At 41.5% G+C, this 25,280-nt stretch overlaps 1 protein-coding gene across 3 annotated transcripts in view; it reads right to left on the reverse strand.

Moving 5' to 3' along the window:
- The window catches only part of ano2b (anoctamin 2b), a 43,255-nt gene extending 19,768 nt beyond the window's left edge, over positions 1-23,487 (reverse strand). Inside the window, exons 1-16 of one of the 3 annotated variants that reach the window (XM_054800446.1) lie at positions 23,340-23,487; positions 18,816-19,012; positions 17,887-17,919; positions 14,136-14,534; positions 6,583-6,681; positions 6,333-6,484; positions 5,615-5,669; positions 5,459-5,510; positions 4,657-4,712; positions 4,469-4,516; positions 4,341-4,405; positions 2,390-2,524; positions 2,120-2,280; positions 1,930-2,012; positions 1,757-1,843; positions 900-983 (exon numbers count right to left, since the gene is read on the reverse strand). In XM_054800446.1, coding sequence (XP_054656421.1) covers positions 900-983; positions 1,757-1,843; positions 1,930-2,012; positions 2,120-2,280; positions 2,390-2,524; positions 4,341-4,405; positions 4,469-4,516; positions 4,657-4,712; positions 5,459-5,510; positions 5,615-5,669; positions 6,333-6,484; positions 6,583-6,681; positions 14,136-14,534; positions 17,887-17,919; positions 18,816-19,012; positions 23,340-23,376 — 1,743 coding nt within the window. In that variant the 5' untranslated portion in view covers positions 23,377-23,487. The remainder of the gene's footprint in view (positions 1-899; positions 984-1,756; positions 1,844-1,929; positions 2,013-2,119; positions 2,281-2,389; positions 2,525-4,340; positions 4,406-4,468; positions 4,517-4,656; positions 4,713-5,458; positions 5,511-5,614; positions 5,670-6,332; positions 6,485-6,582; positions 6,682-14,135; positions 14,535-17,886; positions 17,920-18,815; positions 19,013-23,339) is intronic. The other 2 variants (XM_054800448.1, XM_054800449.1) reach the window with 2 other exon arrangements.
- Positions 23,488-25,280: the final 1,793 nt, after the last annotated feature.

The raw sequence follows: 25,280 nt of genomic DNA on the forward strand, positions 1-25,280 counted from the left end.
CTGTTTTTTTTATTTTTACAAATATTTCAACTTTCACCTTATACATTTTTTCCATAGTATTTTGACTACTTTTTCCCAACCTAATTTACAAAAAATTGCAACTTTATTTTTTGTTTTGTTTTTTTTGTTTTGTTTGTTTCTCATATTATGACTTTTTTTTTATCTTTAATATGTCAACATTATGCTATTTTTTTCTTGTAATATTATGACTTTACTGTCTGAATATTTCATATTTATTCTTGTAAAATCTTTTTTTTTAATTTTCTTGTTTTATTGTATTTTTAGAATGTGCCAAGGGCCAATAAAAAAACAGTCGCGAGCTGTAAATGGCCCCCAGGCCGCACGTTGGACACCCTCAGTTTATACCTTGGTGTTATCCCAACCTGTTGTCAAGTGTAATAGCTCCATAATGTGTGTGTTAATGTGTTGGCAGGTTTTGGCAACACTTCTGAATGTCGACTAATGGAATTCAAAAGGCACAATAATTTCCCAGATACTGCTGGTCAGTTTCAATAAAGCCCGAAACATCTTGGATGAAAGATGACAGAACTGGGTCGGGTTGTATGCAGCGGCCGTTCTGCTTGCTTTTATTAGTGCACAGACCTTGAAGACAATGTTAGGTTTAGTAGGGATGACACACAAAGGGAGGGCACATACAGTATGTGAGGCAATTCTTAGAGCATAACAACCTAACATACATGTTTTTGTGCACTGCGGTAGGATGCACCCTTGCAAGCAAAACTGCTGGAAATAAATACCTGAGAGCGCAGCAGCCAGAAGATGGAACAGGAAGAGAAGAACAGATAGGCCTCAGCGTGCAGGAGAGAGGAAATTAAAGGGAGGTGAGGAGGAAAAGGAAATGGCTGAGGAGAAGGAAGAGGAAGGAGGGGCGGGGTTACCGGTATTCCTGCAGCCATGGCTGAAAGTAGTTTTCTCTTCCATCTGTCCTTCCCTGTCACTGTCCCATCCTCCTGCTTCACTGGCTGGAGGACAGAAGGACACATTACACACACACACACGCACGCACACGCACACACTGGCACATGTCGAACACATGGGATCATTTGGCCAGTACCATTTCAGTTTTGAATGAGTTCATGTGTCTGTGGTGTGGCTGTGGCAGGAGTACAGTGTACAGCAAAGTGGGCCAACAGGACTCTGTCAGTGAGACTGACCCAATTCACTAAGACAATCTAGATCACTCCCTGTTGTTACTAAGATGACTGAAATGTCTGCTGTGTGGAAATTTAGGATCATTTTTCTATAACTAATAGTATAATAGTACAGTATTTGCACAAATGGGGTACAACATTTGGTACACCTGTACATTGCGATTAGACCCTTTGACCCTTTGACAAGATGGTAGTGGCTGCATTTGAAGCATCATGCATGGTCAGCATCTGGCAGCTTTATCTACCTCTGCATGCTCTGCATGCAAAAATACGTGAAAATCTATTACATTTTAGGTAATGCACCATTATTACATACTGTGGCCCTACAGGCTTCTTACCGCAATTGCAACATTGGTTCTACCACTTCTATGTTGTGCAATATACTGTACTTGTACACATGCACGCTAAATCCTTTTGAAGTGAAAAAAATGTTGTTTTATGTTGAAATTTGTACCATCAAATTTATAATATATCAACTTCATACCATGTTCATTGTCTGCAAGTGCAAGGATCACTTTCATTCTGTTGCAGTAACACAAAAGTATGATGTAAAGTAGTCCAAAACTCTTCCAGCATTTTCCTACCTGATTCTTTTTCTTCTTTTTCTTCTTCTTCTGCTTCCGCTGTCTCTTCTGAAGGAGTATAGTTTCATATTTAGGCCTGGGGTGTTCCTAAAGGGAAAAACATCATTTATGGCATCTTGTGGGCAGATTTGTATGTGTTTCCATTTATCAATACAACCCATATTTGTGTCTACCTCATCCTCCTCAATGCCGGTCAAATCCCAACTGAAGCTTAAACTGATCTGACGGCGCTTCCAGTGCTCCAGAAACAGCACAGCTAAAGGCGAAAAAAGTCCGGAAATGGTTTGGTCCTCCTTTCTTGTGAGTTGAAGATCATACAATATCCAAGTCCAGGTGTTCACACATGCAGAAGTGCAGCCTCACCCCACAGAGACATGAAGATGGCAAAGAAGACAGTGGCGGGGTTGTCGAACAGGTGTGAGGCTCTGGCGGTGCCGCAGGCAGTGCTGAGCTGCCAGAAGTCGCAGGCTCCGTCGCACAGAGGACACATGGTGAAGTTGAAACGCTCATCACACATCTCGAGGCTGAAAAAGGAAGCAGGAATGAGCGCTGCAATACGACTTGAAATGCGACAATCAAAAGACAGGTAAAATCCAGGAATACGAGTCATACTATCAGTATTCATACGTTTACCTGGGTATGTTGGTGTCCACTGTTGCTACCCCGTAGCCAAACACGATGATTCCCACAATGGAGGCTGGCACCAGAAGCTGAGTATAAACACCAAGCCATGCAAAATACAGGCCAATCTTCTCTCCATAGTACTTCCTGTAGGGTGAAAAGTCACGCTTTGACCCACTTGTGTTCCCAGAATGTCCAAAAGCAGCAATCAGGTTACTCTCCTGTGGGGAAAACCCCCGTCCTACACAAGAAACTGCTGGGAGATGTCACTACTACTCATTACGAGCAGTTACAAAACTACCAGCAGTAAACACATTAAGAGTAGAGTAACAGTACTATGTCATTAAGTATTACTATTATTATGTATTATTTTATTACTATTAGGTGTGTCACAAGATCTCGCAAGATTATACCGTGACAAGAATCTCTCGTGGGCACACATCACACAATAAATGAAAATAATTTGCTTGATCATTTTGCTGGCCTCAACATATTGCCATGTGCATTCCCTTGCCCCCCGCCTCTAAACAAACACACCAGGGTGCTGAAACCAATGCAAGGCAGAAAGAGTGAATCCTCTTTCTGCCTTGCATTGGTTTCAGCACCCTGGTGCGTTTGTTCTATAGAACAGCGGCATGAACGGAGTGAGCCCTTTTGTCAGTCATACAGTCGCTTTGTCTCGGTGGGTGGAGGCGGGGCTGGCTGCATACACACAGAGGGCAAAAGAGTTTAACGTAGTATAAATTAAATTAGTAGATATGCAATACATTGTCAGATGTATATTTTATATTTTGTCATTGTACTTTTCTTAAAATGTCGTCTCTTCCTCATAGACCCAATCTCATGTATCATCTCGTCTCATAAACTGAGTGTCTCCTGACACCCCTAATTACTATTAAACTTAGTAAAAGGGTATTTTCTTCCTTCTCCCACATTCTTAACTGAATTTAACTACTCTTCATAATACAGAATTAGAAATAATAATATCAGAATAAAATTAAAATTAAAAAGACGGTGTATACATTATTTATTAGTCCAATGAGGTTCATTTTGTCTATCACTTATACATTCAAAGTAATTATTTTTTACAGAACAAAGTTAGCAGTTTCGACTGCTTGCTTGCAGTTTCCTCCAGAGTGGTCACGTGATGTTATGATGCCTTCACTTCCGAAAAAGTGAGCAGTCAAAACTGTCAGGTATGAAAAACTAGCTAACTCTGGTCTGTAAAAAAGAACCGTTTAGAATATATTATTTATTGTAGAAAAAAAAAATCGACACTTTCTTCATATGAAATGTGCTTTGAGATCATTTTTGGAATGTATTTACTTTTCTATTTAAATGTAATTAAATAAATACATTTAATAAAAAAAAAGAAAACTAAATAAAACAATTTTTGTACAATAATAATAATAATTCCATCAATTTTCTATGCCGCTTATCCCAATAGGGTCACGGGGGTATCCCAACTGACTTTGGGTGAGAGGCGGGGTACACCCTGGACTGGTCACCAGCCGGGCAATAATAATAATAAAATATATATATATATATAATGCTTTCAATACAGTATTTAATAAGACCAATAATATAATTATTAGTATAATCAAATTATTATAATTAGTACAAGAAATTACAAATAAATTAATTCAATAAAATGAAAGTACACATAAAACTTTAATTCAAAGACACTAGCCTTAAATGCACTTCAACGTACCTGTGTCAAAATCCAAATGAAATAATAATGTGATGATGGAGGTAAGAGGTAAATCAAGAACTATAAGGGAGGACTACTACTACACCTACTAGTACTGCAATGACCATTGACTGTGTGAATCCTTAATTAAATTAGAATTTGCATCACATGACACACTTTGCTGTAGTTTTCAAACCAGGCTAATGCAAATAAGATTTAAAAAAAAAAAGGTGCTGGAATTAATGTTTAAGATGTCGTTGGAGGTTAGATTACCTGACCAAATCAATGGGCTGGTACTTGTAGAAGGCGGAGTATCTGGCCCACTCTTCATGTAAAACCTGACAGGGAATAAGATTCAGTGTTAATATGTGAAAGACAGAAACGAGAAGAGGAGTTAGTACCTGCCGATCATTCCTCTCTTCAGGGTGTCCGGTGGTGTTATAATCCCCCTGAGGCATATACAGTATCATGCACAAAAACAATGAGTGTTGAGAAAAGGTCATGAAATGTTGGATAAAATGTAAACACATGGGCCATATGCACTGAAAACACACAAAGTATACAATGTATAGACGGCATACGTACTTACATCATGTAAAGGGAAGGCAGCATCATAGACACCCTTTGCGATCAATGTGGTGATACCTAGGAGAGTACAAGGCAATGAGGGGATGAGATTAGAATGGGAGCCGTTTGAACAGAATGTCTCCATTAAATGAAAAGTGCAGCATTCCATCTGCTTCAGTGGTGAGTGTGCAAACATTAGGCCATCCCCTGCAGCCTGCACCACTTCACAGCTCTGATTTTTTTAGTGTCAAGCAAACTGGGAGCACCGCATTTAGTCTTCAGCAAGGGATGAGATGACCTGACCGGAGGATGCGAGATCGGACTGCGACACAAGTGGCTCAAGTCAATGAAGTATTCGTGTCTCAAAGAGGAGGACGATGCGGTGGTTAGCCGTGCTATTAATGAACCTCGCATGCAATACACACTCATGAGGCTTCAATCTCAGCCGGCCGCGGAAAGTATGACCCACTTGTAGAGGTAGAAGAGAAGCAGTGAGGAGTGTGTGTGTGTGTGTGTGTGTGTTGGGTTCTGCTGTGTCTTGGGTCCACTCGTGTGACAAAATTATCGAACGAGAATAGCAGGGGAAAGAGGAAATTTAGGTTAAAGAGATGCAGTTCTCTTTCCCTCCAGCTTCGGCAGAACCCTCCGGCTGACACCTTCTGCTGTTATGGGCAAGCCAAACACACACACAGCAGATTGTATATGGGCCTCATCAATGCAGAGGCATACTGAATACTGTATGGATGTGATGCGATATAAACCTGCTGTGCGCAGCATGAACTCCAACACGTACTGAACCACTGAGGGCGTTCCAGCAGTCTTACCAATTGTCTGACAGGTTCGTGCGCATACGGTTCGTCTTAAGATTTCATACACCTGGAAAAAAACACAGGCTCCTTTAGACTGGATTAGAGGATAAATGAAAAAAAAACCCACCAAAAAAAACAAAAACGGATGATAGCATGTGATTCAACACTTACGATTCGACCCCTGGTGGCGTTGTCGAAGAACGTGTCTTTCGATGTGATGTTGTACCTGAGAAAAACAGCATTAACACATATTACACTTAATGCTATAATTTGTCACATAGTCACCAATCACATGGTTAGGCTCCAAGGTCTGCAATATAGGAGCTGCAACACAATCTTACACAAGATGATGCTCGGTTTTGATTGACACCGTCAGAGAGGAAGTAAAGTACAAGTATGGGGCTTTCGTTGTTTATTGTGGTTTGTCGTTTGCAGTGGTGTGGTGCAGCAACAGAACCGATGTTGTAATAGCGGGAAGGCGTAAACTGCTCAGTCAGCATTAATACGGGTGACAGTGCAGCAGAGGTAGATGATGCTGATGCATGCTGACCACTGATGACACTTCCAATGCAGCTACTGCCATCTTGTGGAGTTAATACAAACTACATCAGGGTGTTGCTTACAGCCACATGTATTGATGCCAATGTTTTTTGAACTGCCGTTAATTAGAGACCCCGGTGGTTATTAGTTTTTATAGACCATGCACCCGGCGCCTATAAGGAACTCAGCTGTTAATTGAAACAAGGCATTAATTGGAACATTTAGCAGTACAGTATATTGTATGACGCTTTAACAATCAATTCTTATTCTATTTTATGGTGATTTTTGATTGTTATATAGACAAATAGACATACAGTTCAAAATAAATGTGTGTATGCTTTGGTCTCACAGGTGGAGCTTGTCCCTGGAGAAGCAGTGTGTGAGGAACTTTGTGGGGCCGTGGTCCTGATGCAGCACTTTGGGCTGGAAAGGCTGCTTGAGTTTCCTCCACATACTGCTCATGCTGCTGCTGAATGCGCCTTCTTCTTTAATTTCATAGCGCTGTTAGGACACGCAGCACAGGATCAAATCATTCTTCTATTGATCGATGGACACGTGTTGTTGTGTCACAGATAGTTCCAAAAATCCAAATATCTTACTGTCTTGGTTGGGACTTTAATTTTGAGGAACTCCGCCTCTCTGCAGAGCACTGGCCAGGGAGCATGAAGACGAGTGAAGCTCGGCCCATGGGCCTTCACCTGTGGGGAGACATTAAATGGCAAACACACAAACACTTCCATAACTTGTATCCTGTACATTTTTTCTCCATTCTTACTCGCTGTAGGTGTAACAGCCAGGTGTCCCAATACTTTTTTTTTCATCTACTATATGACAAGCACCTCATACCACCAGTTTTTCTCTGCTTAAATACGAGAGTCACTTCAGTTGCTTCTCTGCCTTAAAAGTGCAACTTGACCCGGTCATCCATTATCTGCCTTATTTCAAATGCCACCCAAACGAAAACAAGCCTCGCCGTTGTCAATGTGCTACTGTAACACTTCCATTTTGGCCATCACGATAAAAACAGCCTCCCTAAAGCGAAGCCTGGAGCTCTTTTCAACATTGTGCGGTGCAGCCTGTTCCTGGCACACATGGGTGCTGCTTTGTTCAACAAGCATATCACCAACATGTCCTCAACAATGCACATAATACATTTATTGTATGCAAAATAATGCCTTGCTGTGCGCATGAATCACCATCTCACACTTGCAAACCCTGCAAATAGGTAGCACTAGCATGTGATGAATATCACATGGAGCGACACTTGTTTGCAGTGAGAGTGCAACATGCAGCAGGGGATGGACGGCAGCCATGCAGGTAACGTTATACTCCTCAGACCCCAATCGGCTACTGTAAGGGGTGGAGGGTTGTGGGGCAATGATGGAAACCTGAGTCCCTTTCTCCACCCTGACACTGCTGAGATCCTTCACTCCCCACCTCAGCACTACCACCCCATCACCCCTACCCACCCTCATATATGTTACTGTACCTTGTGTACCTGCTTGACAGCGCTCTCACTGGCTTGAGTGACTGACTGGCTCATTGAACTGTCACTCTAACTGCTCTTGTATTTCATTAGCCTCTCTCTCTGGGGCACACTCGGAACTACTCTTTGAACAAATACTGTACTGTCCATACACTACCATCCACTGCAAGACTGCAAGTAAACACTGGAAAAGCAGTGAGAAAAGGTCAGTAGAACCAGTAGAACCATGTGAGTTCTCCCAGCCAATCATTAAAAGAGGTCATGATAACGCGAACATTTTTTTAACTAAATATATCAAAAGACAAGTCCTTTTTACTGGCATATTATTTTTTTTTTTTTACAAATTTACAAAATATTTTGACTGCCCCGTAAAAAGTTAAAATGCACTGTTCAGTCTAGCCAATCAGCAAAGACAGGCAATGATGGTAAGAAAAATGTTTTCATTAAATATATTAAAAGAAGAGTACATTTTACTGACTATATTATCATCATTAAAAATATATCAAAAGCATGATTAAAGAATTTTTAAAAATGTACTAAAGTAAAAAAAAAAAAAAGTCTTAGAACATGCTCTGAGGTGAAAATTTTAGCCAATCACAAAAAAACATAATAATAATATTTATTATTTATCCATCCAACCATCTTCTATGCCGCTTATCCTCACTAGGGTCATGGGTATGCTGGAGCCTATCCCAGCTGACTTCGGGCGAGAGGCGGGGTACACCCTGGACTGGTCGCCAGCCCATCGCAGGGCACTTATAGACAAACAACCACTCACACCACATTCATCCCTATGGACAATTCAGAGTCGCCAATAAACCTAGCATGCGTGTTTTTGGAATGTGGGAGGAAGAAAACCGGAGAAAACCGACGCACGCACGGGGAGAACATGCAAACTCCACACAGAGATGCCCAATGGAGATTAGAACCCAGATCTTCCCGATCTCCTGACTGTGCGGCCAACATGCTAACCACTAGGCCTCCGTGCGGCCCCATTTATTATTCAATAATAATGAAATGTACTGCATCAAAAATCCCATATTTTGCCAAATTTGGAGTACTAAGAGTTAGGGCACATACTGTCAATTCAATTACATCCGTTTTTAAAAGTAAACATTTTTAAAGGGATACTTGAGATTTTTTCACATGAAGTTGTATGACATCCCCATCAGCAGTGTAGTGTAGCAACAATGACTTACCCCCCCACTTTGTTCCGTGAGCGGAGTTCTGGTGGGATTTCGGTGAGGAGGAACGTAGTTCGAGTTAGTTGCTGGGGTCACTTAAGTAAAGAGTTTGGCTTCTCAAAACAATATGCGTTCAAAAGAGTAATACACTTGCATCACAAAACCATTGCTAACAAAAAAGCCAGACCTCTCACTCACTCGGCGTTATTTCCTCTCCGTTTGTATCAGTGCGCGCTCTCGCCTGCCCATTGTTGTGCGTGTGTGTTACGGATGGAAACTGCTGCGACGGGAGACTCTTGCGTCGCAGCAGTTTCCATCCGTGCATGCGTGTGAATGGTTGTTTGTCTACTGTATATGTGCCCTGCGATTGACAGGTGACCAGTCCTCTCGCCCGAAGTCAGCTGGGATAGGATAGGCTCCAGCATACTCCCACGACCCTAGTAGGCTAAGCGGCATAGAAAATGGATGGATGGATAGATAGCTGTTGGAATGACAATTGTATTTTCCACGGTATATGTTGTTGCTAAAAAGGTGGAAAGCGGAGCAAAAGCCTACAAGTCTGGATAGGTACACTACACTGACACAAGTGTCTTTGCTTTGAATCAGTTCTGTAATACTTGCCTCCGTTGACGATATGCTCATATTTGCGGCCTGAAAAGTCAACATTCTGAATGTAACCATAACATGAGCACACCTTAATGACACATAACCCATTTGATGATAAACACTGTTATCATCTCATTTACAGTACCTTCTCTTGCCCTCTTTCTCTCTTCCTCTATGGCATCAAAAACAGCAAAAAGCGGGATGATATAAATACATTTGAGTCTGGAGAAGGTTAATTAGTAGAGGGATTTCCAATTATCTCTTTATCTCAGTGGGGGGTGGAACTAGGACGCGGCCAGGGGCTCGGGGGGTGTCATCGAGAGGGACTAGGCTCGGTATGCATTGAGTAGGAGGGAGGGTGATGGTTTGGGTGACAGGATGCCAGCGAGTGAGAGGAGGTGGTGATGGTGAAAATGACTGGTAGACAGTAGGTGTGATGGACAGAAAGGACTACCGTATATATAAAATACAAGTAGGAGTCATGCTGATGTGCAGACACGCCACGATGATGTAACGACAGGCAGTACAAATGGTGTATGTAAAAACTACCTGTATAATGATAATAATATCACTTTTTATGTATGCAACACTCTTGTCTGCAATTCAGAGCCAACAGCAGGTCTTCAGTGGCCCCAGCCCTGCATCTTGAATGAACCTATCGCCCTCAGATTTAATTAAAAACATTCTCTTACAGCATACACTCCTCAGAAATCGAAGGTCAACCCAATAATCCTCAGCCACGGTAAACAAGTTTGACATTCAAGCCACTCTGTTATCTGCCATTTAGGTGCAACCCAAGCCATCTTTGTCCTTTCTTTGTTGAGAACGCAACAAAGAAAGGACAAAGATTCGCACCTTCTTTATCAAATTGCTGGCACTCGCAACTTTCTTTGGCCCCATGGAGGGTTATTTAGCAGTCGCACTGAATTTTAAAAAATGCGCAGACAGTGAGTCACCCACGCGTAGGGTGCTTTGTTTGGGCACTGGATTCCGTGGAACGATATAGTACAGGGCAAATGGACACATTTGTGACACACAATAATATACAAAAGCCCAGGCATAGTTTTGGGAAAGGTTTTTGTCAAAATTGAATCATACGAAAACCGGGGCATTCGAAAACCAAGGATTGACTGTATAAATAACATCTATTATTAGATATTATACACATTTTCTTTGCCGCTTATAACTTAAAGTAAGGATGTGGATGTTTTGTTCACACTGTTAAGCATATATTGACCTACACTGGATTGGTTTTAGCACAAAATGCATCAAAGTGGTCCCCGCATCCTTCAGTCTTTCGGTATGCGGCCCTCGGTGGAAAAAGTTTGAACACATCTGTGTTAAAGCAACAATATGGAACAACTGTACCTTTACATAACAACTTCAAAATGATGTTTCTGGTACAATAGCTTGTAATGAGCATTAATATCGAGTCACCCAGTCATTTTTGTGGTCTACAATATTGATGGACCAGCCTGGACATATGCTTTACATGTTCTTGTACTGCGACTGAGTGTACATAAATACAGAACATCCCTTTTTTGTTCCATTACTGCGCCAGCACCTACAGAAGGCACATCTACAGCGACGGCACTCTGACTGAGAGGGCGTAATTATGTTTGTCAGTCATTCCGTAAGAGTATCCCCCACTTTATTCAAATGAAGGAGTGTAATTATGTTGGTCAGTCACTCTGTAAGACTATCCTGTACTATATAGTCCACAACTCAAGGCCTGCGGGAACTGTTTTAAAATAGCATTAAGTTGGGCCGTATCACGGACCTTTGATCAAACAAACGTGCCTACGATGATCTGCACAATCAAGTAATTCTGTCAGTTTCAACTATTCCTGTAGCATTGCTGTACCTTTGTAGCCATTGTATTATATATAGCACTAAATGCACAACCAAAGTAACAATAATTGAACTGTACACGACTAAAATCAACAATTCACAACCAGTCTGCACAAAATAACACCTTAAAAAGGCAGAAGAGACAAAAATGATCAGTTTAACCACAACAAAGCATGCTGGGAAACGCGTAATCCACCCATTCCGCAGCTGCATGCTCTTCTGGGTTACATATCCCATTGATTGTGTGTTTCTTGTGTGGATATAAAACACCGTAGCTTTTGCACGGGCTTTGAGAGAGTGACGAAGAGATGCTCGATCAATAATCACTTTATTGACACAAACAACTATGCCAAAACAACTCATCCTTCGCTACAACGCAGCTCCAACATCGCTCCCTCACTATTGTGGTTTTTCAATAATTTATTTATTTAAAAATGATAGGTTTTGTGGTTGACTATGACCTTTTATTACTCCAAATAATGCATATTTAAGCAAACGTTGAGTATTCTTGGCCTAAATTCAGCATTTTCGAACATGAAAATGTTTTAAATGCAGTAAAATTCAAATCCTGTTTAAGGCAATGCGAAATGTTAATGAGCTGTAGTCCACACTGGCCACTAGGTGTCACTAGTAACACCAGACTTGCTCGCCAATGACAGGCTTTTTCATTTTATATATTATTTACAGTATGTCACAATAGGGGCCGCAGTGGCCTGGTGGTTAGCATGTTGGCCACACAGTCATAATCTGGAGAGCGGGAAGACCTGGGCATTTTCTGTGTGGAATTTGCATGTTCTTCCCGTGCGTGCATGGGTTTTCTCCGGGTATTCCAGTTTCCTCCCACATTCCAAAAACATGCATGTTAGGTTAATTGGCGACTCTAAATTGTCTAAAATGTGCGTGTGAATGGTTGTTTGTCTATATGTGCCCTGCGATTGGCTGGCGACCAGTCCACGGTGTACCCCGCCTGTCGCCCGAAGTCCGCTGGGATAGGCTCCAGCATGCCCCTGCAACCCTAATGAGGAGAAGCGGCATAGAAAATGGATGGATGGATGTCACAACAGGCACAATGATAACAATAATAATAATAATAGTCATCATCATTATTCTAATAATAATAACACATCCAGCTAAAACTCAACTCTAAATCCCTGGCGTCACTTACTGTCCACATTTATTTATTGTCCAGACATTTTTGAGACACACACGAGCACGAGTCTTATTTATATCTTAAATGGCTTATTTTCTCTGATTATATCTACTATATTGGGTAATATGAATGTAAAAATAACTATAGGGGTGTTATTTCATTCCTAGAGGGCTCTAATAATGGTAAAAATCCTAAACAGGTTTTCTGTGCTCTAACTATGAAAATATTTCATATATTCCATCTAATCCATTATTTTAATATCCCATTTCCAATATTACAATTATTCACGATCGGGTGTGGAACCGATTAACCGCGATAAACGAGGGATTGTAGTCGTATATCCGCATCTGTGTCCCGTTCCCTTTTCCTGGCTCATCCAATCGGCAGTCAGTACAGGCGGAAAGTAGACATTTAAAGCAGGAATGAACAAACACGAACACAGATATTTTCAAAAATGCATTTTCCCCACCCCGATATAAAAAAATGTCCATCCACATGAGTGAAATTAAAATGAAAAAACCCGTGTCCACATCAAAACACATTCACCTGCTGTCATGCGTATTTTGCCCGGGCCTGATAACGCAACCACAGCTGCCTGGCGCATTACGGAAAGGTGGTATGTTCCAGTACAGCAGAAACGGGAAAAAGGTATGCAGGCTGCTTACTTATCTATTTGTCAGTGCTAATGTAACATTTTATCACAATCTGACCATACTAAATACTATTTTTTGAGCCTGGATAATAATAAATGATCATCTGTGTGTGAAATAATCTGGATAAACAATAAAGATACGGAGTGTGTGTGTGGTGGGGGGTGTTCGTGCGATTGAGCTTGACAATCTGATATAGTCGAAGGAGGGGACCAAAATATCTATACTGGCAACTCTTGGCTGCAAAGTGTATGAACATGTCAATCTGTGAGATAAAGTAAGGCGCTATCAGGAAGCTAATCTCAACCGAGATTAGGGTCCATCAGCATATTGTCAACAATCTGATTAATGCTAGCCTGTTGACTACGTGCGGCCAACTGCTGGATCGCATCCACGCATACTGCATTCAAACTGCACCTAATCCTCTTAAAATACTGTCCCCTCGCTCTGGCACTGTTTGTCATTTTGCTTTTAAATATCCCACCCGGTACTCGCCAAATCATTTCAGAAGATCTTGAACAATAACTCCATTTGTAGGACTCCGCAGGCCCACTGCAACAAAACAAAGAGTGGGTGTTCTGCCAAAGCGCTTACTACGACACACATGAACACACTCGAGCTGACCGACAGCGTCCTGCTCGGATTTTTCGCGACGTCAAACCCCCAAATGAGTCGTCTCGCTGGGTAAATGGGAGAAGTGCCATGGAAGAGGTCAAGTCCAGCAGCTGGAATGGAATTCACATGAAAGCCTCCGAAAGCACTGTTCTATACATTCATATATTAGTAGATAGATGAATTGAGCACAATAAATGCCGACTAGAACTACAACTAGTATGTAGCTTGTCTGAGGTGCAGCGGTCACATTACTACTGTACGTCATCCTATTACTACCACTACTACTACTACAACTACAGTATGTGCTTTGTTCTGTCATCCCACCCCCTCATCCCTCTATCCTGCCGCTCTCAATCCAATCAGTTAAGCATTTGGAGTTTTTACTTCATTATCGTCGCCCAAGTGCTTGTAACTCATTCAAATTCCTGAAAATGACCAAGAGCCTTTAAAGTCGGGGAAAAAGCACACAGCAAAGAATGAAAACCCACTTCACACTTACTGAGTCATCTTCGTGCAGTCAATTTATATGCGGTTTCAACATAAGCGACAAGACGCTTCCACTAGATTGATATCAACGCTCAGTTTTGATTGACGCTGTCATCGCACTCACCTCTCTGTCTCTTTCTATCTCCAGCCCGGCCTCCAGCAGGTTGGCCTCAAACTCTTGCCTGATCAGGTGCATCTCATGGTCAGCAGGCTCAGCCGCCTCATTCCCTCCTCCACTGTCAAGCTCCATAAACACCTCACCGATGCTCACAGACTCCCCACCACCACCACCACCTCCTCCTCCACCTCCTCCCCCTCCTCTTCCCTCCGAGCCCAGCGACGGCGGGAAGTTGCCGTTGGAAACGATGGACAGTCGGTCATGGGAAACCGAAGTGCTGGCGGGGGACCGGACGGAGCTGTGTCTTGGCTGATGAAAGACCAGAACATAGTCGACTTTCCGGCGGCCATCGGAGAAGTGGAGGCCCTCGCCGCTGTCTTGAGGGCTTGATGCCGCACTAACAACCTGTAGGACGAAGACAAAGGGAACTAAATACGGGGAGTATTTGAAAAAACGATTGGATTTTTAATCCAAAGTAGTGATTTAAGAACACAAGTGAAACTGAAAGTTGGAACAGGAAGGAAGCAGGACCTGGGCTAAATGAGCTAAACCTCTTCATTTATATTCAATTGCATGAGCTCACGATATAGTGTCGAAATGCGAGGTCAGCCAACAGTACCAAAATGCGTGGATGCAAACTTGGCACGCTAACTTCGGCAACCTGGTGGAACCTCACTCCATTTGCTTTCCACTAGTCTGTGTTATACAAGCAGGATTCCTTATTTATGAATGGAATATTTTCGTAGTTGGAGCATAGAAAACTTGTTTACAGCCTTCTAAATACCGTTTTTAACATCATTACAGCCCGCTAGACCAAAAATAACACCATTATAGTCACCTTTACACTCGTATCACTCAATAAGACATAAATTAGGCTTGTGTTCATGTGCTGCTGTAAATGCGTTCCTATGCAAAGAGAGCTGAATGGAGGGCGGACAGGAATTGAGTTTTAGCTTGGCGTGGGTTATGGCCGCAACAGTAGCCCGTGTTAGGGATTATTGTGCCTGTTGTAGATAACTTGTAGCCTGTTGTTCCAGCGATCAATTCTGGTGCTTGTGTGTCTCACTGAACATTGCAGTAACATTAGACACCTAGTAACCAGTGTAGAATACCACATATGATCAACATGCCTTTGAATGCATCTTCTGAATACCTTATATTTATAATTTACTTCTATTTTAGCCATTTTAGGCACAGATTACTTAAAATTGCTAAAATGTGCATATTTGTTGACTAATAATAGGCTGTATTCAACCATGTAACAGTACGATATGTATTTTTGAAAAGCTGTGATAGAGTGAAGCAGTGAAATTGGAAGCGCAAAGTGGCAAGGATTACTGTATACACTGCAGTGCGATGTTGAACACACATTCATTGGCACATTCAACTTTGCTTTTTGCTTTCATTTCAGCCCATTTACACAGCCAACTTGTAGGGCCTGAATAAACTGCACCCTCTGTTGTTGTTGTTATGCCTTCCGTGGCTTCCACATGTACGCAGCATTTGATACTGCTTCCAGTACGGTGGCCGACGGGAGCAAACGTGGAGCAAATGATCCAAAACCAAAAACACACAAACAACACGTGTGACGGGAAATTGCTGCAATCACATAAACGCTGCAAAATCAAAAACAAATGCAAAAGAAAAATGCTGCGCAAATGCAAAAAACACACACAAGCCCCCAAGCCAACTGCAGGAGAGAAATGCTGCAACTTCAGGGAACAAAACAGAAGTTAGCCAGGCTACCGGGGTTGCCAGACCTGTGGGATATCCCTCTTTAAAGACGTGAGCGAGATGGCCTTTGTTAAACACTTGGCCGTCAAAAGCTACTCTCTATAATACTGTCAAATATTACGTCTGAAAGCTTCTGTTTGTCACCGGCTCAAAATGACATTTTTTTCAACCAAAATAATAAAAAACAAACACCACCAACGGCTAGCATTTTTCACCATAGTGGTTTATGAGAACCGATTGTACAAAAAAATGCATATACTTGTCGCAATTAGAAGCTAAACTTCGTAAAAATGGCCGCTTGGGCCGAATAAGATGACTGTCAGTCACGGCTGTCTCACTCAAAGATCACATGCCTGCCACAAAAGAAATCTTCACGGATGTCGTGGTGGTTGCTACTTTCCTTTTGAACGCTTTTTCAACCACTTTCTCTCATGCAGTTGTCTTTAGGGTTTGTGTGTGTTTTTGGCATTTGCAGGATTGTTCTTTTGCATTTGTTTATGATCCTGCAGCGTTTCTGTGATTGCAGCATTTTTCATTTGCATCATTTTCCCGTTGCATGTGTTTCAGGGTGTTTGTGTGTTTTCGGCTCCGGACCATTCCTGTGTTTGGAGCTCTTGGACGTTGCTGCGCGCTTTTGCCCGCACCTTTGAAACAAACATTCGATGAAATTTGAACAACATTGCAAACTACCAATGATCATTGTGACTTAAAAAAAGAAACAAATCACCCATCAACAATAGTAAATTTGCATGACCCAACTGATCATATTACTCAGGGATAAGTAGCAAAAGCGGCAACTGCTTATGTAACTATTTGAATGAACTTGAGCATCGACGGCTACGTCGGCACACACACGCACAAGTGGCTGTTGGCAGGTTCTCAAAAACACTGAAGTGAGAACCTTTCGCAGCAGAGTGGGCAGTCGCGTCACCTTTGGCCATTTTAGTCTTTATTTAGACAGATTGTTTAGCAGGAGACGGAACACTGAGGACACAAGAGCTCTATAGGCCTCGGGGCATGATGGGAGATTTTAGCGCAGGTTGTGCAAAGGAAGCAGCGTGATCACACCAATTCTAGCTGAAATGATTTGTCAAAACCAAGAAAGAGCGGACAAAAATGGATATTTGCTGGATTTAGTTGGCAGGTGGTCAGACTACCAAAACAAACAACTGTGGCCAGCAGGGATAGACGGATAGACAAGCAGAGTGAGAACCACAAAGACAATAAAACACAATGCAGGAACAAAGACAAAGACTCCCTCCACAATAAGTATGAGTGAGGTATGCACATTCTCTCTGTGGCCTTTTTAAATGTCAGTTAGGTGTCCAAAAAGAATAGGGGGAGCACTTTTAGGGGTTGTTTAGTACACACGAGCCCGGTGTTTCCCTTGGATACCATCCAAACGTGGTCACACGCTTTGTTGCGGAATAATGCAACAATAAAACCATTACAAATACCTGGCTACTTTCACCTGATGGAGTTGATGGTGGATATCAGTTCAAAATGTTGCCCATAGCCATGATCAGTGTCTATGCAGAAGCACAATAAGTCAACAAACTGACAATTATTATCCTCATGAAAGGATTTTTGTCCATTTCTGTACTACAAGGTCAAAATATCGCTAATTATTGGACTAATGGGTCACTATTTCCCAGAGCCACAAAGGCACGTATGCACAAAGTGGTATTTTAGAAAGTTTCAACCCAGTGTCAAGCCATTTTACCTATAAAAGGTACAGACTTGACATACAAGTGCCAGTATATCATGCATAATGTGAAATGTATTTAAAAAAAAGACATGTTAGACTTCATCAACTCACTTAGAAAAAAACCCTAAATACACAAATTCCTCAGTATTCATGCAAGCCCTTCTTCCCTCTTTGGTTTACTCAAATGTGAAAGTCTTCTTATAGTTCTGAAAGGGGTTTAAAGGAGGTCTTAAACTAGGTTGCTACACACTGTAGCTACAATATATTACTACAAGTAATACTACAGCCATAAAAAGAACAAGCTGTTGTACTCACTGGGATCTTGTCGTCAGTCTGCATGTTGTGCCGCTTTAAAGCCAATCAGACAAGTCGAGGAAGACGATGAAGAAGAAGAAGAGCATGAGTAAAAGTTGGCACGACGGCAGCCGAATTCATCACCACCGCCACCACCTCCTCCTCCATCCCCCCCAAAATTGACACTAGAGGTCACTCCAGTTAGTCCACAGACCAAATGCAACAGGTGGCATTGCTTGGATCGCAAACGAGGTTCGGTTGGAATCTAAAGAGAAGCGCGTACCGGTAGCATGATGCACACATGAGAGGTATCCATCTATCTTTCCAGCTTTCACACTGTGAGCGTGTGTGAGCGCGCGTGTGTGTGTGTGTGATGTGTGCAGGCTGCGTGCGCACCACCGGCGCGTTGGGCAAACAGCGTGTGGCACGCTGTAAAAAAATGTCCATCTGCTAATTTTATTTATTAATTTTTTACCTTGATGTTTTTCACTTCGGTCACTTCATTAGGCACACCTACACAATCTAATACGAGTTTTTCTGCATTAAAAAAGATATTCATTTAACATTGAATGAATGGTCATGTACTGCTGCGTGTGCACACAAATTAAATGGAAATAAATGAAACATCTATTGCCAAAAAATACATATTTTTAAGCATAAATGGCTTTGAAAGCAGGTGCACCTAACGAGGTGCAGTGAGTATAATTTTTAGACTTGATAGTCTCGGGGACACAATATGCAACTGTGCCTGGCCAAAGTCATCGGACCCTGAAACTGCACTCGATGGCACATTTCTAGAGAACATTTTCACTTATGGATCATAAAGGAACATCAGTCTAATGTGGAATAACGCACAGTAACTGATAGGATGATGCAATGCAATGCAACACATAGCCATGATAGCCTGCATTGGCCGCACATACAGACAAATTCAACCATTCATTAGTTACCTTTAGTAGACTGTGAGTCTCCTCATTACGCACTTCCTCTTTATAAGGTTCCGCTTCCAGGATGCTATAAGACAAAGGGTCCAGGCCCATCATGGACACATCCCTGGTCAGGTGGTACAAGGTGTCACTGTGAATGGAGGAGGACTCGCTGAGAGCCGTGGCCACTTGGATGAAGCCTCGTCCAGTCCCTCTTGACTCTGCAAGAAGTGCATGAGTTGGTCAGATACCCTCCTGATCTTAATTTTAAGAGTTGAAAAAATTGCAAGAATTTAAATTTTGCACTGTTGGATCTTAAGGACATTCTAAGCAGAGCTTCAAAATGCAAAAAGACGAAATGGGCATGAGATGAAACTATTTTTTAATAAGCAATTTATTGCAATTAACCATTAAATCTGTTCATCAGCTGATCAACCATCAACCACTATAAGACCTTCCATCCTGAAGGTTATGGAACAAAAGAGTCAAGCGGTAGACCCAAAAAAATGTCACCGGCCCTGAGGTGGAGGATCCGATTGACTGTCACACTGGACACGGGACGATCCTGGGCCCAAATGAAGGTTGTTACTGGTGTTGAGTGCAGTCCAATAACCATCAGGCAGTATCTGCGAGACAAGGCCTTCATAGGTCTCGTCTCCTTCAACGCCACAAAATTGCCCGTTTGGAATTTGCACGAGAGCACCAAACATTGGACACTGAAAGGTGGAAGAAAGTTTAATTCTCTGATGAGAAAAAATGTAACCTTTACGTAACCTTGATGGCTTCCAACGTTACTGGCATGACAAGGAGATCCCACCTGAGATGTTTTCCACACGGCACAGTGGAGGGGGCGCCATCATGCTTTGTCCTTCAATGGAACAAGGGATTTTCATGTTGTGCAGGGGCGTCAAATGGCAGCTTGCTCTGAGGAGCTGTTGCAGGGGGCATCCCTCATGACTGAAGGCCCTTGTCTGTGTGGTAATGACTGGGTTTTTCAGCAGGACAACGCTGCAGTTCACAATGAGCACCTGACAAAGGACTTCTTCCAGAGGAATAACCTCACTCTTTTGGACCATCCTTCATTATCCACTGATCTAAATCCAATCCACTTGGGAAATGGCAAGGGAAGTTTACCAAACTGGACATCAGTTCCAGACAGTGGATGCCCTCTGTGACGCCATCTTGGAGCAACATTCTCACCAGCCTCCTGGAAACACTGCATGCCCAAACCAACATTTGCAGTGATTAACAAGAATTGCGCATCCTTACATGTCACTGAGTTCTTTTTTCAACATGTTATTTCTATTTTCATCCACTGATGAACAAACTATTTCAGCTGAATGGATTTTTACAATAAATTACGTACTCCAACATTTTTTTGTGTCACTCCATTTCTTCTTTTTGCATTTGAAGCCCTACTTAGAACCTCCTTCAGATCCGACAGTGCAAAATTTAAATTCTAGCAATTTTTGAACTTTTGATCAGGAGTGTATAAGCGAACTACATGATTTTTGAACAGAGCAGCATAAAAGCACACAGGACAGCCTTTCACAGCTCAGCATCCATGTTCAGGATGCGCATTTTACTCTGAAAATACTTCCCACGAGGGACATAGAAGTGAAAGTGGAGCATCTTGGATGATTCAGCCATATTGATTCAAACGCACAGTATATTCTTACATCTTGTCCAATGCAAGATTCCTTCTGGCCCTTGAAAAATAAAATAACCATATTTGAGTGTAGATTTTCTATTGTAATTTAACATTATGGAAAGCTGCGTCATCATGTATTGTTTACAGAGACAATAACGTCAGTATTGGGCAACCGTTAGATTTGTAAAGTAAATCATATTTAATGTACAGTATATTTGGAAAGCATTAGACATGATTTAAATATAAAATAAAAATAAAAATGTTACGTATGCATTGTGACCTCCCCTTTGAATTGAGCAACTGCTGCTACGTTCGATGCTCAATTTCTCCACTTGTTGCTCACCAAAAGGGTGAGTTCAAGTCTTCATCTTCTTTATCGGGGACTTCCACATCCTTTCTTTTTAATAATAAGGTTACAACGTGCGGTTATTTAGGGATACAGACATCAGTAGCCATAGTAACACACCAGGCTTTCTCGTATCAGTGCAACGGACCGCTCACTGCCTCTCATTGCTTCCTCCCCTTCCATCTCTGTGGACAGTATATTTGGAGATGATGAGAAAGTATGGGGTCAAGATGAAGTTTTTTTTTTTTTGTGAGAGACAGATCTTTTCATGGCGGCAATCACATGTTTGTGTCCCTCACACAGCCTGTTTGGCAGTGGTCGCCTGCCTGGGGTTACAGAAACAGGCCTCGCAACTGGAGGGTCGCCAGTTTGAATATTGTAGGAAGGGATAGGAGAAAATCCCTCTTGTGTATCTTTATGATGCAGGGTATGTGTCAGACATCTATATAGCTGTGGGTTTTCATTTAGGAAGCATTCATAAGCACGGCAGTTCAATTTGACCTCACCTGTCGATGTCTATAGCCTGCTATGATAAAAAACATTGGTAAATGAACACGCTGATACTGCCAATTATAAGTGAGCATTATTATCTGCGTAAAGGCAACAGTTATGATATCACATAATGAATGTGTAGTAAAGTGTGTTTCTTAGAAAGGTATTGAAGCAACAACAACAACAGCAGCAGCAACAAAAATCCCACATGAGCCAATGCTTATGTTGTTATGTAATCAGATTTGAAGATACATCGGAAGTTGGCGATGCATGTATCGCGATTTGACTTAGCATTTTGTTAGCTCTTCTCAGAGTTTGAAGTAAAACATTTAGTCACACAGAGGAGCTTCTGGGTATCAGGATTTTTGACTCAACACTGATTAAAAAAAAAATGTCTGATTGCTGTCTCGTATGTGCTTATTTTACTTCCTTTGTGCACCTTTTTTCCCCCCTAGAGCCTTTAGACTTAACATAAGGAGGGATCCTTGTGTTTAGTAATATCCGACTGGTATTCTAAAGCACACGATCGTTCTCAAAAGGAGTACTGATGCCCCTGGGTGTACTTCAGGGCTCTCCAGGGGTGACTTCTTGAGATGCAGTGCATCCGGAAAGCAGTCACAGCGCGTCACTTTTTCCACATTTGGTTATGTTACAGCCTTATTCTAGAATGGAATCAATTCTTTTATTCCCCCTCACAATTCTACACAAATACCCCATAATGACAACATAAAAGAAGTCTTTTGAAATGATTGCAAATGAATAAAAAATAAGGAACAAGAATACATACAGTGCACATAAGTATTCACAGACTTTACTCAATACTTCGTTAATGCACCTTTGGCAGCAATGACAGCCTCAAGTCGCCTCAAGTCTTTTTGAATATGAAGACACAAGCTTGGCACACCATATTTTTGGGCAGTTTCACTCATTTTTCCTTGCAGCACCTCTCAAGCCCTATCAGGTTGGATGGGAAGCATCAGCAGGGGTGGCAATGAAAGGCTGCATGGGCCATATGTTGTAGATGTGCTAAGAAAATTATATATAAAGAAAAAACTGCTTTTAAGTTTTGTGATGCAGGAGAAAAAGCCTATTATTAATATCAACTTTATTCTTAGATGTTTTTCTCATTTTTGATGTTTTTTTTAAATAATTTACCAAATATTTCAAATTTCTTCTTAAATATTCTTCATAAATGTTCTTTTCATAATATTATGATGTTATTCCCATACAATTATAACTTTTTCCCCAACCCAATATTCGAAAAATTCCAACTTTCGTATGTTTCTCATAATATTACTATGACTTTTTAAAAGTAACATATTTCAGCTCTATGCTACAAAACTGACATTATTTATCCTAATATTGCGAGTTTTGCGTTAGAATACGACTTTTTTCTCTTAATATTTTGACTTTATTCTCGGAAAGTTATAGCTGTTTTTTTTCCATTTGTGATCTTTTATTTTAGCTTCGTGCTACTAAAATTACGTGTTTTTCTCATAATATTACAACGTTTTTTTGGTAAAATTATTACTTTTTCTCATTAGATTACTTTTTTCTCTTAACATTTTGGCTTTATTCTTGTAAAATGACTGCTGATGTTTCTGCTTTTGCTGTTGTTTTTTTTCCCCCCAGTTTTCTTGTAAAATTATATTTTTTTGGAAGGTGCTGCGGGCCAATAAAAAAAAAATCAGCCACGGACCACAAATGGCCCCTGGGCCGTACTTTGGACACCTGTAGTGTACAAGACGATCAGTGGAAACAGGATGCACTTGAGCTCGGGCTGTCAATGCTTTTGTACATGTGATGTCTTAGCTCTTCATTTTGAATACATTGGCAAAAATCACAAAAAGATCATGTTTTATGTTGACACTAAGGGTACACGAACCCAGATTAGTCTTTCTGTATTGCTAGGAAACACACACTAAACAGGAAGTGAGTCTGAATGCAAGCACTGCAGCTGCACACTGGTGATCGCTGCCACTCACAGCCTTTACACAGTTCCTCCACAGTGGTCCTTGCTAATGTGTCAAGTGTGGATGCAAGTTACTGTGGCGCTCACCTGTCCAGGCGGAGGAGGTAGATCTGCGGAACGCCATTCTGCTTCACCTCCAAGCAGTATACTCCACTCTGTCAGTCAGTTGGGCATGTTGTTGTCCGCAGGTGAGAGGAAACTCAGCGACTCAGTAGCGCAATCCTCAGATCAGTGGAAGATTAGCTCTGCTGGGATTAGATGACCAACTGGCTGGATGGGATGCAGGACGTCCACAAGTTGTGAGGCGGTGACAGACCGGCAGGCTGATTGGGTGTTTGGAATTACAACCGTGCACAGAAAAGATTACTGGGCCCTCTAATGTGCCTTAGTTACTCTGCCTTCTGTTGACGTTTATCTGCAAAAGCACGTGGGCCACCGAGGGGCCTCTTTATAGGGATTAGGACTGAGAAGGCAGCGTTCCAGTGCAAATTAAACACACACAAAGAGAGGGCCCACGTTATACACGTGTCAGAATGATACCATCTAAATGTATGGCAATATGTGCTTTTAAGTCATACATTATGTTCCTGGAGGTGTACATGTACTGTCTGTTAGGGTGTACCGGAAAGTACAAGTCAATAAAATCTATATCCATACAAAAAAAGTGTGTTCACATACCAGCCAAACATCTGTTGATTGAGTATTTTTTGGAACAATCCACACAATGATTCACCCAATGAACGTCACAGATTGCCTGAATGGAGCAGTTACCATAGAGTGGAAAAAGTACTTCATTGTACCATAAAGAGTACAATGAACTGTCACAGGGGTAATAAAAGGGTACTGATTTTGTACCCTTGACACTTGATCTTAAAGATTTCTCTGGAATTGAATGAAAAACACAGTTATTAATAATCCATATATAAATAACATGCAATAGCACAACTATGAACAATGTGGGAAGAAGAATATACAGTATGCAGGGAAAAGCAGAGACCCTAGAAGTGAACCCTGCAGAACCCCACAAAGAGGAGGTATTGGAGAGCAGTTAAAGGTCTGTGCTATTGATTGGACAGCCAACTGTTGACATCTTTTTGGAGGAACAGTCCAAAAACCTGGTAAACATAACAGACTGCCTGAAAAGGGTAAAAGAAACATCATCATCATCATCATCTGTACCTCACGAGTACGATGACTTGTAACTGGGGTAACAAAAAGGTATGGACACTTGGCTTTTATCTTGGGAACATACAGTATCCAATGGATGTATCTGGAATTGAATGAAAAACACTTATTAGTGGTATCATTATAGTAATTGTAGCATGCAATAAGAAAATTCTCAACAATGTGACCGAAAGGAGAAGGGTACAGTCCCTCACAATATCGTTTTTTTTCAGAAATGATGCTGTTTCGTGGTAGACTATTGTCTGTTATTAGTCAAAACATGTTGAAATACAAGTGATATGTAGTATTCTGGTCACTCGGCAGCAGTAATGACACAAAACATTGAGACATTACCTTAACACTGCATGAAGTCATGAAGTCAGCCAAGGCATGTCCGACATGATAGAGTGAAAAAAGCTCTCCTCCCATTCCATGTGGAAGTGGTGACTTTTTGGCTTCTTAAGTTTCGACAAAATTAATTTGAGGCTAACTGGTTAGCTCGCTAGCTAGCTAGTTCACTAACTTTCTAGCTTGCCAGCTAGCAATGTGTTGGAAACAAAGAATAATAGGAGTGTATAGGTGATTATACGGGCGTCTAAATATGTATTTAGAAAATCATAAACAGAGTTTTTATTTTCTAACTACGAAAATAATCCATTTATTAATATTGAATCCTAGATCACGGAAATTCATTTAGCGCGGTCGGGTCTGGAACAAATTAACCGCCATAAACAATGGACGACTGTATACAGTATGGCGAGAAAAGCAGAGGCCCTAGAAGTGAACCTCGTGGGACGCCACACCTCAAAGAGGAGGTATATCAGTTGAAAAAGTAAAACTGAAAAGTTGAATTTGTCATTCAAG

This window comes from Dunckerocampus dactyliophorus, chromosome 15 (genome assembly GCF_027744805.1).
Source record: "Dunckerocampus dactyliophorus isolate RoL2022-P2 chromosome 15, RoL_Ddac_1.1, whole genome shotgun sequence".
Lineage (NCBI taxonomy): Eukaryota > Metazoa > Chordata > Actinopteri > Syngnathiformes > Syngnathidae > Dunckerocampus > Dunckerocampus dactyliophorus.